The sequence below is a fragment of the Rhinopithecus bieti genome, unplaced genomic scaffold, assembly GCF_001698545.2.
Source record: "Rhinopithecus bieti isolate Rb0 unplaced genomic scaffold, ASM169854v2 scaffold_25988, whole genome shotgun sequence".
NCBI lineage: Eukaryota > Metazoa > Chordata > Mammalia > Primates > Cercopithecidae > Rhinopithecus > Rhinopithecus bieti.
Window position 1 is genome coordinate 168,645 of NW_016811679.1, and position 18,254 is coordinate 186,898.

At 41.3% G+C, this 18,254-nt stretch overlaps 1 protein-coding gene across 1 annotated transcript in view; it reads right to left on the reverse strand.

Moving 5' to 3' along the window:
• The window catches only part of FRMPD4 (FERM and PDZ domain containing 4), a 236,564-nt gene that overhangs the window by 110,625 nt on the left and 107,685 nt on the right, over positions 1–18,254 (reverse strand). The window contains 2 exon segments of the mRNA XM_017894671.1: positions 7,132–7,234; positions 12,142–12,302. Of these exon segments, the coding sequence (XP_017750160.1) occupies positions 7,132–7,234; positions 12,142–12,302 (264 nt within the window).

The window sequence follows — 18,254 nt, forward strand, 5'->3', positions numbered from 1 at the left end:
CTTTCCCTTCCCTTCCTTTCCCTTCCCTTCCTTTCCCTTCCCTTCCTTTCCCTTCCCTTCCTTTCCCTTCCCTTCCTTTCCCTTTCCTTCCTTTCCCTTCCCTTTTCCTTTCTTTTCTTTTATTCTCTTTTTTCTTTTCTTTTTTTGAAATGGGGTCTGGCTATGTTGCCCAGGCTACAGTGCAGTGGTGTGATCTTGGCTTACTGCAACCTCTGCCTCCTGGGCTCAAGTCATCCTCCCACCTCAGCCTCCCAAGTTGCTGGGACTACAGGTGCAGGCCACCACATCTGGCTAATTTTTGTAGAGACAGGGTTTTGCCATGTTGCCCAGGCTGGTCTTGAACTCTTGGGCTCAAGCCATCTGCCCGCCTTGGCCTCCCAAAGTGCTGGAATTACAAGTGTGAATCACCACACCTGACCTTTATTTCTTTATTAAACTTTTTATTTTGTTTATGTATTGCGTTTTGTTTTTGCTTAGTGGTCTGTGTTCTCTTGTATCCCACTGAGCTTCATTAAGGTGATTATTTTGTATTATTTTTCATGTAATTTATATATCTCAAATGATATATCTTAGGGGCTGCTTATTGAAGCCTTAATAGTTTCCTTTTCTGGTGTCATGTTTGCTTGATTCTTCATGATTCATGTAGCCTTGAGTTGGTATCTGTGCATTTGAGGGGGCAAACATCTCTTTCAGTCATTTTTTGTTGTTGTTGTTTTGCTTTGTTTTCTTTTCTTTTTTTGAGATGGAGTCTTGCTCTGTTGCCTAGGCTGGAGTCCAGTGATCTCGGCTCATTACAACCTCTGCCTCCTGGGTTCAAGTGATTCTACCACCTCAGCCTCCAGCGTAGCTGGGACTACAGGCACACACCACCCCAGCAGGCTATTTTCTTTTTTATTTCTTTTTTATTTTTTTGTATTTTTAGTAGAGACTGGGTGTCACCATGTTGACCAGCTAATCTCAAACTCCTAACCTCAAGTGATCCACCCACCTTGGCCTCCCAAAGTACTGGGATTACAAATGTGAGTCACTGCACCAGGCCCTCTTCCAGTCTTTATAGGCTGGTCTTTATAGACTGGTTTCAGCAGGTAAAGACCTTCTCTTGTTGATTGATGAGATTGCCTCTGCAATTGCAGTGGAGCTAGATCATGTGACTACTGCTATATTTGCAATGGGGTCTGCTAGATTTCCGGTTTTTACAGACTGGTCTTTATGGACTCGTTTCAGCAGGTAAAAACCTTCTCTTGTTGACTGATGAGATTGCCTCTGCAATTACAGCAGGGCTAGATCATGTGACTACTGCTAGCTCTGCAATGGGGTCTTGCAATGGGGGGTAGGCCTGTTTCCAGAGCCTTGGGAGAGCATGGATCCTATCTCATCTCTGAGCAGACTGGAATGCTTCTAGGATCTTCATTAATTGGGCTGATGCTGGGACAAGGTTCTACAGCTCATGGGCCTGTTACTAGGTGCACAGATCATTGTGGCCTCCACCAGATCCCTGGGAGGGTTATTGCTGGACCATCGGGTAGGTTTCTGAGTAAGCATAACTGGTCCTGGACTGTGATTGTGAGAGGCTGGAAATGAGTCACAGGGCTACTTCAGGGTCCACAGTCAAGATCAAGATCCACAGGCCTGCTTCTGGGGACACAGATGGACATGCCTCCTCATGGTTTCCTGGGTGGGAAGGACTGTGGCTGTGCAGGGCTGGAGCTGGATCACAGTGTTGCTTTAAGATCTGTAGTTGGATCAAGGCTGGCAGGCCTGCCTGTGGTGGCACAAATGGGCATGCCACTCAGCAGGTCCCTAGGTGGAGTCGGGGAGGCAGGACTGCTCCTGAATACCAGATGAGAGTGGCTGGAATTGAGTTTCAGGGCTGTTTCAGGATCTGCAGTTGGATCAAGGTTGGCAAGTCTGCCTCTAGGGCACAGAGGAGCCTGTATCCTGGGTCTCTGGGCAGGCAGGACCACTCCCTGACCATGGCTGAGAGGAGCTAGAGCCAGGTTATGGGGCCACTTCAGGATCCACATTCAGACGGAGGTCAGTAGGCCTGCCTGAGGGGACACAAATGAATATATGTCCCAGAGGGTCCCTGCGTGGGCATGACTGCTCCTGGATTATGGCTGAGAGAGGCTGGAGCTGAATTATGGGGCTGTTTCAAAATCTGTGGAACTAAGTTCATTAGGCCTACCTCTGGGGGTATGAACCGGCCTGTTTCCCAGCAGGTCCCAGGACAGGTGGGACTGCTCACAGACAATGGCTGAGAGAGGCTGGAGCTTGGTCACAAGCTACTTCAGGGTCCACAACTGGGGCCAAGGTCAGCAGATCTGTTACCCAAGGCCCAGGTAGGTATGACTCTTCCCGGGTCCCTTGATGGATAATGCCAGTAGTAGGACCAAGGCCAAACTGGGTTGTAGCCAACTCCACAGGCGGATGTGGTTGTTTCTGGGTCTGTATTTGGGATCATAGTCAGTGAGTCTGCCACCAAGGCCTGGGTGTGTCTGCCTTCTCAAAATGGCCCTCCTCAGTCTTGGGCTCCACCAGGGTTTAGTGACCTATTTGGATTCCAAAGCTCCTACAAAGCCACTTTTGTCCATAGGTGGCTGCCAAATTATAGTTGCTGTGGGGATACCAGTGGGGACCTCATTTTGCTACCTTGTTAATGCCACTCCCCTATCATTTATTCTTATTTCTTATTACAGTTACTTTCTTATTGAAAGAACACTACTGCTACCCAGGAAAGCTCTCCAATTCCCAGGGTATTAGTATAGAAGGGGTGACATGTCTGACAGATGTGAGCAACCCTCTGTAGATAAATAGCCATAGCTATAACACTGCTCATCAATTAGATCAGCAGGAATAATCAACATAAGTAGTGGGAGAAGGCAGATGGAGGGATAGTTAGCTGCCCTATTACAGATGTTGGGAGAAAGGGGAATTAGTCTTTAGTTTGACCATTGTACCTTCTTATTATAGGATGGGCAATTTTCCACTTCAACTGCTGTGATAGAAAAGGATAAGATCAAGTTGTTTACATGCTTGACTCTTCAATGTTAGCATCTGGTACTGAGGAAGTGAGAGAAGGGGAGGAAGGGACTCAGCATTCTCAGAGTACGCTGCCCCGGCGCTAAAACTGGGACTAACTTTAGGGAGTCAAAAACCGTTCTAATATTGTACGCAGAACTTTGTATACACGTGGGTTTTCTGGATGGGGAAAAGTCTATGGCATTTATCAGGTTCCCAATTGCATCTCTAATCCAAAAAGTCTAGTGCACCCATTCTAACAGGAGCCAGTAGATTTATGTTGCTGCCTTGAAGGACCAAATTTTGAGGTGGTGATTCAGGACAGCCACCTAGGCAATGGATTTTTTAAATATCTGCAGGTTGGAAAGTGAGTGTCCATCAAGAAGGTCTGGGGTTTCTAGAGTCAAAGGAAAGATCTATTTTACAACTCCCTTCTCATGCATAAACCTGCCCTTCCACTTCGCATTGATGGCTACTCTTTACCACCATCAATAATATCCCTTAACACAACATCCATCTCCACCAAACATTCCTACCAAATACTACCCTCGCCAACAGCCTTGTCCAGTCATAAATATAGGAAAATCAATTAGAATTCTTCTCCTTGAGGGCAAGAATCATGCCTATGTATCTATACATGCTCGTTGCCTTATATGATGTCTGTTAATCCTCAATAATTCCTTGTTGGAGTCAAATGAATTTAATTGTGCTGGCTAGCCATGGGAGTGGGAAGGCAAGGCATAATTCATAATGTTTCTATGGGCAATAATACTCCTTGCTTTTTAAAAATAAAATTTTGGAGACTGCTTTCAGTTAATTAGTCTAATTGTGAAAAGAAAATTATCCTTAGATACTTTCAAAGAAGAAAGATATGGTAATTTGTAAAGGGCATGGATTCTTCAAAGTTTCATCCTCAAACACCATTATACAGTTTGAGTTAGAGTTAACAACTTAGAAGACCATGAAGTGAACAGAACTCATCTAATTTCGGTGCAGCAATTATAGCTTTTTGAGACTACATGAAAAAACCAAAATGTTGTTAGTATATCAGTAAATTGGTCTCTGCAAAACTCTTTCATTTTCTCAAGAAAAAATAATTTTCTATAATAGAGTAACCAAATGATAAGAAAAATAATCGACCAAGAAACACAAATGGATCTGGGAACAAAAAATGATCCATGAACACATGCTGCAATGGGGGAAAAGAAACAAAACAAGACTACACCACTAAAGCAAGCAAATGGATGCCGATTTTTAAAGAGAGAATTTTATAGTGTTATCAAAATGATGAGTGTTTTTCCAAATTTCCTTAGTGGCTAAGAAAATGGTATGTTTTTTATTATATAGAAAGGGAATTTATCTTGTGTAAGATATAGACCTTAAAACATATATCAGCTGAGGAGCCCAGTAAAAAGGGGATTATTTTACAAGAGTTAAATGTTTAGGTTAGTACACATTATGGCAGACAGATGATTAAACTTATGGGAAGGCACAGGAATATTTTGTAATGTGTGATCATTTTCATTAGTAAGACATATATTATTTTAACATTGTGGTTTAGTGAGAGTGAAAAGGTTGTGAGCCAGATAGTTTCTGTTGCAACTACTGAATGCTGTTGTTGTAGCAGGAAAGCAGACATAGATAAAATGCAAATGAGCAAACATGGCTAAACCCACTAAAATACTTATGGATACTAAAATCTGAATTTTATATGATTTCCATGTGTCACAAAATACATTTTTCAACTTTTAAAAAATGGTTTAAAAAACCTACCTTTCTTAGCTGATGAACTTTGCAAAGACACATGGCAGGCTGGATTTGAACTTGGAGCTGTTTGCCATCCTCTCTTTTAACTGGCTTATTTTATTACATGTAAAGTTCTATAGAGAGTGCTTTGTTTACAGATATGCCATTTTCTTCTATAAGTGTTAAACCAGAAAGAAAATATCTTTCTTGGAAATAATCTTTCTAAATATCCCTGGAACAATTGCTAGGAAATGATCACACTTTCAGATAGGTTTTTCTCTGTCACTGTCCTGCAGCAGGCAATTAAGTCACAGCCAACCTAAACACAGATATTTTATTTCTTCTATCATCCTCCAGGCACAAAAATCAATAGGACTAATCACAGAGGTGCGCACCTAGGGGAAAACAAAATGTCGATGCAACTTCTGCCATCAAGCCCAAACATGGCATTCCAGGATGCAAGCCGATAGAAGGCTCAGAGCCTGTCTAGATCTAGATGAGGTATGCCCCCGCTGACACCCACATGCATCTCAAGAGAGAAGTTATTCCAAATGAACACTGCAGCTCCTTACCAAGGGCTCTTACATACAGATTCTTTCCATATTCTGGCTCCCCTTGGCCATAGAAAGATTGGAGACGTTCCCAGGTCTTGTTCCTGATGCATAGTGAATATGTCACAAGTCTCAGTGTCTGCTCCTGTGTAAGACCATTCTTTGGAGATCTGGATGACCCAGGAGTACAAGTATGACTTTTCTAGCCATCTGGGAAGACTCCATTAAGCCCAGACTGAAGTAGAGTGACTGTCTTAGTCTGTTTGAGCTGCTACAACAAAATACCTTAGACTGAGTAATTTATAAATAATTGAAATGCATTTCTCACAGTTCTGGAGGCAGTGAAGTCCAAGATCTTCCAGAAGATTTGGTGTTTGGTAAAGGCCCCATTCCTCAAAGACAGTACTTTGTCACTGTGTCTTTACATGGGAGAAGGAGCAAGGCAATTCTCTTCAACTTTTTATAAGGATACTAATCCCATTCATGATGCAGAGACCTCGTGACTTAATCACTTCCCTAAAGGCCCCACCTATTAATACAATCACATTAGGTATTAGGTTGCAACATATAAATTTTGAGGGGACACTAACATTCAGACCATAGCAGTGATGAACCATTCCAGAGTTTCCCTGGGACATGGGCCTTTTAAATGCTAAAACTGGGATGGTTGCTTACACTAAAAGTAAGTGCCTTCTCCTTCTATTTCTCTTTTTGCTTCTCTCCCAGTTCTTTCAAGACCGCTTGACCCTCCAGAACCTCTTTGTGAAGCAAAAGCTGAAGTAGGCTTGAGAAAGAAACTTTCTCTGAAAGACCCCAGAAATACTCCACTTAATGCCTTTTCCAAAGTACAGATTTATTAGGTTGGTGCGAAAGTAATTGAAATTTTGCATTACTTTCAATGGCAAAACAGCAATTACTTTCGCACCAACCTAACACTTTCTGTAATGAGTAAGCATAAATGTTAGGAAATCCCCTCTTGAGTGAAAAGTGTTCTGGTAACCTTAGCTTTGGCTTCAATCTTGGTTGAAAATACGAGTTTATAAAAGACAAATGTCATGTCTCCTTATTCGTCAACACTCCTATAGCATGAATGGATCCATTCACACGATAGGTCCAGCTTCTTCATTTGAAAACTTCTAAAGATCTCTTTTCCCCTAAATTCACTAAGGAAGTATAACTCCAGTGGGCTTCTAAGGGGATTCTTGACCAATATTTTTAACACAACATAAAATACATTTTCTGGTGCCCCATTAAGAATATCACATAACAAACTACTTACATCTACAATAAAACTAAACCAATAAACCACGTGTATTTTGTAAACTCTTAGCTTTGACCTAATTATCCTATTGCCATAGTTGATAATCTCAAAATTCAGTAATGAAGAACTTAGTCAAATATGAAGTATCAGTGAACTGTGTTTGTATATCCATGGGATTATGTATATAAGATTACTCATCACTTATGCTGAATTAAGGTATTGTGTTTTGATCTCCCTGATTATGAAAAATCAATGTGTTAGTAATTCCAGAAGGAAAAAATGAACCTTTGGATATAGGAGTCATAAAAATGTTAAACTGAGGCATTTGCGCCTTCAATGTTAACAGAGAGTGGACAATTAGGAGTTTTGTGTTTATGGAGCATGTGTTTTGATATTACAGGTCAGTGTCAGCAGCATTTTCAATCGTGTGGATGTGTTGGCTTGTGTTTCTGTCCTAAATTGTCCCACAGGAGGCTCTTCCTCTGCTAGTTGAGACCTCAGAGCTGTGTAGCAGCCTTCAAGGCAGAACAGGACACAGGTGAATGAGTCACCCACCTGACCAGATCAATGACCCGCTCTCTGGGTGCAGCGCTGACCGGTTCATCATTAATCATTACAATCTGATCTCCCGGGATCAGCTTGCCTTCAGAGGGGCCACCTGGAGATAAATGAGAATGAAGCACAGGTGAGAAGACCATTGGCAACCTATCCCAAGCCCCCTCTCTTGATCATGATTCACTGTGAGCAAATGGTGCTATCAGCAAAACCGAAACCCAACCACACTTGGGTATTCTTTGGACAATTCTGAGGCCCAGGCTGTACCCTGACCAATTAAATCAGAATCTTTCGGGATGGGACCCAGGCATCCACATTTTTCTAAAACTTTACAAGCAAGGTCGAGACTCAGTCTAGCAGCGCTTCTCACACTTTATGGTGGATCACCTGGGGATCTTGTTACCATGCAGGGGTGCAGGGTGAGATAATGCATTTCTCACAAGCTCCCAGGTGCTGCTGATGCTGCTGGTCAACAGGCCATTTTGTGTGTGTGTGTGTGTGTGTGGTGAGGCCCCTAGAAGGAGCTATTCTCTCAACAGGGAGCCAATCAGTTGTGTTGATACCCTGTGGCCAAAGCTGCAACAATTCCGCACAGCGGGATTCAAACAAAGGTGCATTTATGTACTTATTACAAGTAGGGAGACAGCATACTGTGGAGAATTGTAAGATATCTCAGTAAGAGGGTGTTCAGATGTGAGGGTGATCTGGCTGTGACATCTGTCACCCCATTGATTGCCAGGGTTGATTCAGCTGATCTGGTTGGCTAGGTGGGTGTCCCCTTCCTCCCTCACAGCTCCATGTGCATCCCTCCAGCAACCCTCCCACCCCATCCTGCTGAGCAGCTGGGACTGTGGGCACACACCACCACACCTGGCTAATTTTGTTTGTCTGTTTATTTATTTATTTAGAGATGGAGTCTTGCTCTGTCGCCCAGGCTGGAGTGCAGTGGCGTGATTTTGGCTCACTGCAACCTCCGCCTCCCGGATTCATGCCATTCTCCTGCCTCAGCCTCCCAAGTAGCTGGGACTACAGGCGCCTGCCACCAAGCCCAGCTAATTTTTTGTATTTTTAGTAGAGATGGGGTTTCACCGTGTTAGCCAGGATGTTCTCGATCTCCTGACCTCGTGATCTGCCCGCCTCGGCCTCCCAAAGTGCTGGGATTACAGGCGTCAGCCACGGCGCCTGGCCTTGTTTACTTTGTGTAGAGACAATATCTCACTGTATTGCCCAGGCTGGTATCAAAATCCTGGGCTCAAGCAATCCTCCCACCTCAGCCTCTCAAAGTGCTGAGATTACAGGGATGAGCCACTGTGCCTGGCCCTTTTCTCTTTCCATTGTTTCCAAGAAGGGAGAAGGAAACTAATATTTGTTGAGCATTTATTATGCACCAGGCAATGGGTTAAATTCTTGGCCTAGTAATTTCACTGAATACTATCATCCCTTCCATATAATGAGATAATTGAGGCTTGCACAGGTTAAATAATTGACTTGAAGGAAGGACTAGATCTTAGCTTGGACTCTTCCAAATTCGGAATGGTGAATGTCCCTTTTGAACTTTTTTCTACAATTCAGAACCTAGTCACTGCCAGGTTTCTTAACACAAAAACTTAAAACCACATCTATGTGAAGCATACATTTGTATTTAAGTAAGACCTAAAATAAATTACCTGAATTATGCTCTAGACACGTGCAATTACCTCCCAAATATTGATATGGTAGCATATGGTACTATAATTTTAACTATATTTCCACAGGTCTGACGCTGGGTGATAGCTGCAGCTGAAACGCTATCTTTCAAATATTATTGCTATTACTTCATTTAGTAATTGAAATGAACACTTCATACCCAGAACATGGAACTGAAAGTAATTCAGTGTTTCTCTCCCCACCCAGACACTAGGCATATGTGTCATTCAAGCTGTAGCATAAATTCGTCTTCCTTCTGGGAAGTAAGAGAATAGGGGAACCTTAACATGTCCTTATATTACTGATAGAAAATATTCATTTTACAGATGTAGGATTCAGTGTTTGCACACATAAGGAATTCAGAAAAACCACTTGGGAAACATAGTAAGTATTAAATTATGGGCAATAATCACTCAAATTCAGTCAAACAAATGGTTAGCAATCAAATGCTGATCAAATACAGAAAAATTTTCAAAGTAACTGAAGGACGAATGTTAACTATTCTAATAAGAAAACCATTCTCAGATTAACATACTCTTACATTTGACCTATGCTTTCTGATTAAATGAAACTACTCTTGTCTAATCAAGCAACTTGAATCAAGAATTCTGGAGAAGCAACACACTGTCCCATCCAAAATACGAAACAGTGGCACACTTCAAGAGAACTGTCTCATAGCCTTTACTTTGAAGTCTGGATCGCCTATTACAGAAAATCTAGTCACACACTGAAATCACTTGGGACTTCTGTAGAGTCATTTTTATGATAGACACAGCTTGTTTGACCAGCATTTTCACTCATAAAAATAACTGGAAATAGTACTCTTTGACCTTTGTTTTACTTTTTTTCTACTCATCTCAAAATTGTGTAACAGTAGGTATTAGTGTCTTTGAAGCTAAGGAGAATTGAGGGCAAGGAAGGACAGAGGTTGTAGAAACAATGAGATGATACCAAAAAATAAAAAATAAGACTTGAATCTTCATTCAGCTCCTGGGAAGACACATACTTTGGAGAATCTCATAATCAGAGATGTTAGATTGTCCCAGTATTATAAAACAGCATGCCAAATACTATTCCATTTAGGAAAAAATGTGTGTACACATACATCTATGTATATGTATTATGTATGTATAAAATACATTATCTGATATGTAATACATATGTGTGTTTGTGTATGCATGGAATTATATCTACTACACATATTATCTCCGTCTACATCAATAATGGCTATCTCTTGGTACTAGGAATTCAGGTGATTTTTTTTACTTTCTCCTCTATACTATCTACATTGTTTCTTTTTTTTTTTTTTTTTTTAACAAAGCATGTTATCATAAGAAGCAACAAATCTGTTTTGAGAATTCTCAGTTGTATCAAGCTCAACAATCCTATACAGAGAACTAAAATATGATCTATATTTAGTGAAATAAAAAAGTTTAGCAGATAGCACAAGTCTAAAGTGGTTAATTATTTGTGATGCTTGCCCTGGGGCATATTATGTCAAAATAATGAAAAATGAAACATTAAATCAAATTTTAAAATCTATACCAGGACACTACTTGACTTTTGTTTCCCTTAATTGAGACACTCAACTGGCCAAACATTTTAGAGTTAAATAACAATAACAATAAAAATAAACATCTACAGAATGACCAGGATGTGCCTGGCACTCTTCTAATTTATTGCATTCTCTCCATAGCCCTACAACGTAGATACTACACTGATCCCCATTATACAGAAGATGTAGAGAAGTTATATCAAACTGAAATGCAGGGAATTTAACATGGAAAGTAAAAGTCTAAAAGGGGCAGAGGTAGGAGTCAGATTCAGGCAGTCTGATGCCAGAGTCTGTGCTCCTAAGTGTAGTACTTTACTGCTGAATCCTGTTACTGATTTGCAAAATCCTGGGAAGAAAGGGCATGGAAGATAATTTCCCTTTTTACTGAAAATAAATCCAATATGAGTCCATTACAGTAAGCATATAAATACATATATAATAAATAATAAAAACACATTGTTTCTGGAAAGGCAAAGGCAGCCCACTTCAGGAGATTGCATCATAGTCCATTGTATTCAGCTGTGTTGACAGTGGAACATCTGTATACTCTAATATGAATGATTGCGGGAAAGTACGTTAATTATCTAATCATATTGTAGAATTTTAAAGATTTGACACATACTGTATTAGTCAGCATTTGCTGGATAACAAATCACCCCCAAGCTCAATAGGTGTCCAATGATCATTTCTTCTCACGCTTATGGGTCTTTAGGGTAACCACAGGCTGGCTGATTTCAGCCAGGCTTAGATGGACAGTTCTGTACCAAACTGCAGATGAGGCTGTACTTGGCTCCCCCACTGCAGGCTTGCTGCCTCATGTGTTCATTATGGGGCTCAGATGGAAGAGGTCACAGCTACCTGGGGAAAACTCTCTCTCTTTCTTTTTTTGTTTTGTTTTGTTTTGTTTTGAGATAGGGTTTCACTCTGTTGCTCAGGCTGGAGTGCAGTAGCACAATCTCAGCTCACTGCAACCTCCCCCTCCTGGGTTCAAGCGATTCTTATGCCTCAGCCTCCCGAGTAGCTGGGACTGCAGGCATGCACCACCACGCCTGGCTAATTTTTTGTCTTTTTAGTAGAGATGGGATTTTGCCATGTTGGCCAGGCTGGTCTCGAACTCCTGGCTTCAAGTGACCCGCCAGCCTTGGCCTCTCAAAGTGCTGGGATTACAGGCGTAAGCCACTGCACCCAGCCAAAAACTCTTTTCTTATAGCCATGGCAGAAGCTCAGGAAACAGGCTCAATTGCACAAGCATGTCTCAAGCTTATGTCATCTTTGTTAATATGCCATTGGCCAATGTCAATCACCTGGTCCAGCCCAATAGCAATGGAGTATGGATTTCCCTTTATTCTGCCTCTAATGAGAAGGGAGGGAAGTGCATACTTGTGAGATAATCCAACTACTCCAATGACTAAATCCTACTGTAACCACTTCCTCCTTTTTTTCACTAAGGAATTCATCATGGGCTTACCGTAATACAGTACAGTGCCTGCCTCTTATTGTCTGCATTCATAAGTTAAGAAGTGGATCATTTCCATGGTTATAGATGATGGCTTCGTATTTTCCTGAGTCAGGTTATAATGATGGATTTGGCAGTTTAAAACCTAGTTTGAGGAGGCATTTCTGTTCCTCTGGTGAAGTGACTCTATCCAGGTTTTGGAAAAACATACCCAGCTTTCACAGTCTGGACACTTATGAAACTGAACAGTAGTTATTCTGGCAGGGTGTGACAGACAGTCCCAGGAAACCAAGAACTGGGATTGGGTGCTTACCTGGTGTTACTGAGCGAACGACCACTGGCTTTTCACTCCCTGCCACAAAACCAAATCCCAGCACTGGGTCCCTTCTCATCTCCACCTTCCGAGGAGCCGGAGGGATGATTTGGCAGCTCTCTAACCGAGGGTCATCAAAAGGGATTGCCTGTGTCATGTGACTGTGGAGAAAGCACATACAAGAGAAACAAGGCATCAATGTATGTCTTAGGCATTGGCCTGGCAATCATATTCTCTTTAATTTCAAAACCTATTTTTTGTTAGAGAGTGAGAAAGATCTGGGGAGACCCATAGTCATGCTTCTTTCATGGCCTACTTGGGCCACTTTTGCTTCAGGCTTTTGCATTGGCTGTTCCTCCAACCTGGAAAGCCTGTCCTGCAGATATGCGTATGGCCCAGCCTCACCTCACTCAAGCTTGTACTCACATATGACCTTGAAGAGGACTGTCCTGGCCATACATTTTAAAAATGCAACCCCGCTCCCCAACATGCCTGATCCCCTTTACGCCCTTCTACTTCTTTTTTCCCCACAGCACTAATCACGTGCTAACGTGCCGTAGAATGCAGTTGGCTCTTGAACAACACAGGTTTGAACTGCACAGGTCCACTTATACATAGATTTTCTTCCTCCTCTGCCACCCCTGAGACAGCAAGACCATCCCCTGTTCTTCCTTCCCCTTCTTAACTTACTCAATGTGAAGACAATGAGGATGGAGACCTTTATGATGATCTACTTCTACTTAATGATTAATACATATATTTTCTCTTCCTTATGACTTTCTTAATAACATTTTGTTTTCTCTAACTTTATTGTAAGAATACAGTATATGAGTATAATGCATATAACATACAAAATATGTGTTAATCAACTGTTATGTTATCGGTAAGACTTCTGGTCAACAGTATGCTATCAGTAATTGAGTTTTGAGGGCATCCAAAGTGATATGTGGATTTTTGACTGCATGTGGGGTTGGCGCCCCAAGCCCCATGTTGTTCAAGGGTCAACTGTATACTTAATTTTATGGTTATTTTTGTTGTTTTGCTCTATACACTAGAAGAAACACTCTATGAGGGCAAGGAACTTGATTTTATTCACTGATTTATTTCAGTTTCCTAGAACAGTATCTGGCACATAGTATATTCTCATTAATTCTTGAATTAATAAGTAGAGAAAAAGATTTCTTTGTGAAAAGCTATTTAGTTATAACTGATATGCTGAGAAATAACCTCAGAGGGTTTTAGACATTTAGAAGGTAATACCTATGGCTTCTAGCCCCAGCAAAATTGAAGTGGATTATTTTGGTGGTGACACATCATCCTGTTTCCAAATACATCTCCATTTCCAAAGAAGCTGAGAACTTAGCTCTTGGCATTTGTTCTCCGGAATGATTTATGATTTTCAATGGGTTAAGATGAATCTTTTCATTTAACACCTAAACTTAGAAAGTCTTACAAGTAATCCCCAACTTGAAATTTGTATAGCATTCAAAAATTTTAAAAAATACTTCCAAAATATCTTAATTTGATACACAAATTGAGAATGAAGGCAGGAACTGGTAATTTATTTTGTGGATTTTACCAATAAGAAAACTGAGATCAAAATACTAGTTTATTGTCACTAAGGGCCCATGGCTGGTATGCCAGAAGGTTGGGTCAAAGATTTACTCCCATGACTCTTAATGAAGTCTTCACTTATGCACATTGTTCAAGGCAGCCTTCTTTTGGGGAAAAGTTATTAGTCTGAATAATAGAAATCTCCTTAATGTAATGTAAGCTAAGATTATTTCAATTACACGGGTTTAATTCAAATTTCTCTCTATATAATCTTCTTCAATAAGTAAAAGAAGATCATTTAAAAATATCTTGAAAGATGCTACTCTATATGCCATCTGGACAACATATTGTTCAATGTAATAAAGATAGCAAAGAAGGAATCCTGTTGTCTTTCTGCGTAATTAATAAGAATGAGGTAAGATCAATGAAAACCTCCTAAGATCTGTCCTTTAGGTATATATCACTATCTAGGAAAACAAACATTTAAAATCCATTTTAAATAGAAAGGAAGTGTCTTTTTGACTTAGCTTCTCGGGAGGTGGAATGGTAGGAAAAAGAGAAGTGTTAGTTGAGAACTAACATGTTGTGCACCATGTGCTAACACTCGTCTGTTACCTTATTTCATTCTTAAAATTCCTCTGTGATGGAGGCAGTTTTACCCCACTCATTCCTTCTTTGCAAATGCCAAGATAGGAAAAATAACTTGGCCAAGGTCACACTCGTCTCAGGTGTAAGCCAGGTGCAATCCGTTACCAGGTCTTCTGATTTGAAGTGTGGGGCACATTAGATAATTTGCAGAAACAGTGCAAAATGAAAATGTGGAGCCTTTCATTCAAACATGACTAATTTCAAGACAGCAGAACATTAAACCCAGTCCAGGGTCCTGTGTCACTGCTTGGGTCACACATCCATGATGCTGGCCCCGGTAGTGTGCTATCCCCAGTGTCCTACCACCATTCTATTAATAGAAAAGTCCAGGCTGAGATTGGTGGCATTATAGGGTAGGTTCAGGTGTTTTTCTGGACCCATAGATTAGACACGGCTACCATGATATGGTATATGCTTGGGATGGATGAAGAGAGGTGGGCAGAACTCAGGTGGGCAGGAGATCAGATGGAGAGGCCTGGATGTCAGAGGACAGAATTCTAGACCCTGAGTGAGCCAGCAAAACCAATGCAGAGTGAGCCCCAGTGACCAGGGTAGGAGCCTCAGACAAGGCCCCAGGCTGGGAGGCACTAAGACACAGGGAAGAAGTGGGGAGGCCAGGGCTAGAACCCAGGACACTAGTAGGACCTCTGATACTCCCACAGTGGGCCCCAAAGGGTGGGAACTTGACCTTCAGACATTGATCCCTCCTGGACCTGAAACAGGCATGGCTGGGTATGCCTGTGGGAGAATGGGGCCACCTAGGCATGGTGGACACTTTGGTTCTCTGGTCTCCTCTGTAAGAAAGCACCATCTTAGAGCAAGACATTTTTGAGCCACATCTGAAAACAATTCTGTCCTTTAATCTCCAGATGAAAGAAGGGACGGAAAGAAGAAAGGAAGGGAGGGAGGAAGGAAGAATGAAAGGGAGAGAGGGAAGAAGGAAAATTCACATTTTTGGAACCTGGCCTTGAATTCTGTGTCTTCACCATTTTCCACAGCAGACATAAAATTGAGGAAGGTAAAGCTTGCTGAAGCTGGGTGACTTGCTAATGGTCACATGTGTTTTAGAAACGAGGTTGGCGCAACTCTCGATTCCAAGCATAGAGAGGGACTGAGGAAGGCTTTTCCTTCTGCTGTTGCTAGCTCTGTGAAAAGCTTAAGGCAGTGATTCCCAAACTTTGCTGCACATTGGAATCACTCAGGGAGCATTTCAAAACTCCTAATGCCCGGATTACACTCCAGACCAACCGTATCAGAACATCTGGGATGCAAACCAGAATCAATTTTAAAAACATCTGCAGGTGATTCCCAAGTCCAGCAAAGTTTGAGAACCACTCTCCTGCCTAGAGAAGGGTGGGTTTTAGTACGTCCTCCAGACAATAGGAAACGAGGACACAAATGATGTCCCTGATTATCTCCTCTAGCAACCATTGTGAATGTATATTAAAATATTTAAAACTTCTGGAGCTTGATTACCCTGTTCCCACCACAGGAACAAGTAATAGTATCTAATGTATCATTCATTCAATAACTATTATGTTATTATTTTATTGATACCTGACATTTATTAGACATTAATTTCATGCTAAGCATTGTTTGTTCTAAATGCTTTCCATATGTTAGTTCATTTAATTCTCCAAAACAACTCCACAGTGCACTCATTTGTTCATGTAGTCAATTTGTAAAACACCCACTGGATTCTCAGTTCTGGTATTGCACTGGGAAAGAAAGCAGACAAAAAAGAAAGTGTTCACGCTAGTGTTCAGAGACAAAGAAGAAACTAATACATTAGTAAAATAGATGGAAGAGCAAGTCATTATAAACACTAGGGAGAAAAATAAGGCAGGGAGGAAGGATAGAGAGCTGAGTGGGTGGAGTGGGTGGGTGAAGGTGCTGCAATGATCAGCAGGGGTCAGGAAACATTTCGGGGGGGGGCACTTTCAACAGAGGGACCATGAAGCATAAAGGTTCTGAGGCATAACGTGCCTGATGTGAGCCTGCCCAGGAACAATCCGAAGGCTAATGGTGCAGATAAGGATGTGGGGTTGGAGGCAGGGTGGTGAGGAGTAAAGAAGTGGTGGGAAGGAGGGGCACAGATCACACAGGCTCTTGGAAAGACTTTGTCTTTTGTTCTGAGTGGAACAAGTAGACATGTGATCCAGCTGCCCTGCTGATGACAGGAGAGGGTACTGGTAGAAGCATTTCAGGGGCTGTTACATCAACCCCTGATGGTGGTGCCTTGGACCAGGGTAAGAGTGGCAGAAGCCGCAAAAATTGTTGTGCTTTTAATATATTTGGAGGCCACCCTGATAGACCAGGGGTGGGACTTCTACTCTAGAACCATTTTCCTGCACATGCCAGACGTTCCCAGTGAGGATGGACCTATGAGCATGTTGCCTAATGCAAATCTCGTGTCCTGATGTATCCATATTATGGGAGACATTTTTGTCTTCGAGTAGGTGACACTTTCTAGTTTGTACAAGAAACAAATACATGCCCAGGTGCAGTGTGAACATGAGAACTGATATGATCGTTTGGTGAGAGACTTTGGAGCCAGACTGCCTGAATTCAAGTCCTGGCTCCCCTACTTCCTACTGATGTGACCTGCACGAATTATTCCATCACTCTATATTTCAGTTTTCTCATCTGTAAAATGGTGACAATGATAGTAATAAGTTCATAAGATAGTTGTGAAAGCTGAATGAATAAACATAAAGCACTCAGCAAAATGTAAGCACATAGTAAACACTCAAAAAGCATTGGCTGGAATGTTCTCACTTATAAGTGGGAGCTAAATGATGAGAACACATGGACACATAGAGGGGAACAACACATACTGGGGCCTACTTGAGGGTGGCAGGTGGGAGGAGGGAGAGGATCAGGAAAAATAACTAATGGGTACTAGGCTTAATACCTGGGTGATGAAATAGTCTGTGCAACAAACTCTCATGACATAAGTTTTCCTATGTAACAAACCTACACATGTGCCCTTGAACTTAAAATAAAAGTTAAAAACAAAGTATTGATTGTTATTTTCATCTCTGGAGATGAATGAATAGAAGGCAGTCCGTTTCAGACATTATGAACTCAGTCAGTCTTAAAATATGAAAATAAACTCAATAACATTTAAAATACTTGCAGCCCAACTTTCTTAGTAAAATGCCTCACAAATCCTACATAAGCTTGGAGGCTTTCAATTTGAAAAATCCTATCAAATGCAATAACACAAATACAAATATACATTGATATACACAAGGCAATACTGTACCAGAACACAAAAGAATAAAAGAAGGTAGAAGAAAATCCAGGTGCTCTGGTGACTGGATCACTGTTAATATGTTTTTCTCAACCGTGTTTCTAAACCATTAAGTGACCATTGAACATAGTGCCGAGTCTTGAGGGAAATAAGAAGCACTGATGATGTTCTATAATTAGGGATGATACAGGCATACACCCTTTCAACCTCAGATGCTGCCATTCTCTGTGTCAACAGAGTCTTACATTGGCCTGTATTTCTACATTGTTTTTTTCCCCCTACCCAAATAAGGCTGGAAACACAACCAAATGTGTGCTGTGTGGTCACTGCTTGGTCTAGTGTTGTCATCTTTGCTAATGACATTTTGATTATTTTTGTTTTGCTTGCATGTTGAGGATAACCTTCCACTGGCATTCTCCTTTTCTTTTGCAACAGGTTGTGTTTTCAGAATAAATTACCTAAAAATAATCAACCCCTGTCTCTTTTCCAGTAAGAATGCATCCCTACTAGCATGTTCCCCATGAAACATCATTTGACCCTCTGTAACAAAGCAAGCAGTTTTTGGCCCTGTACTTGCAACATTCTTTTTTTGAATAAAGATGCTTGAGTCCTTGTTTAATGAGCTGAAAAAGCAACATTTTTTTTTTTTTTTTTA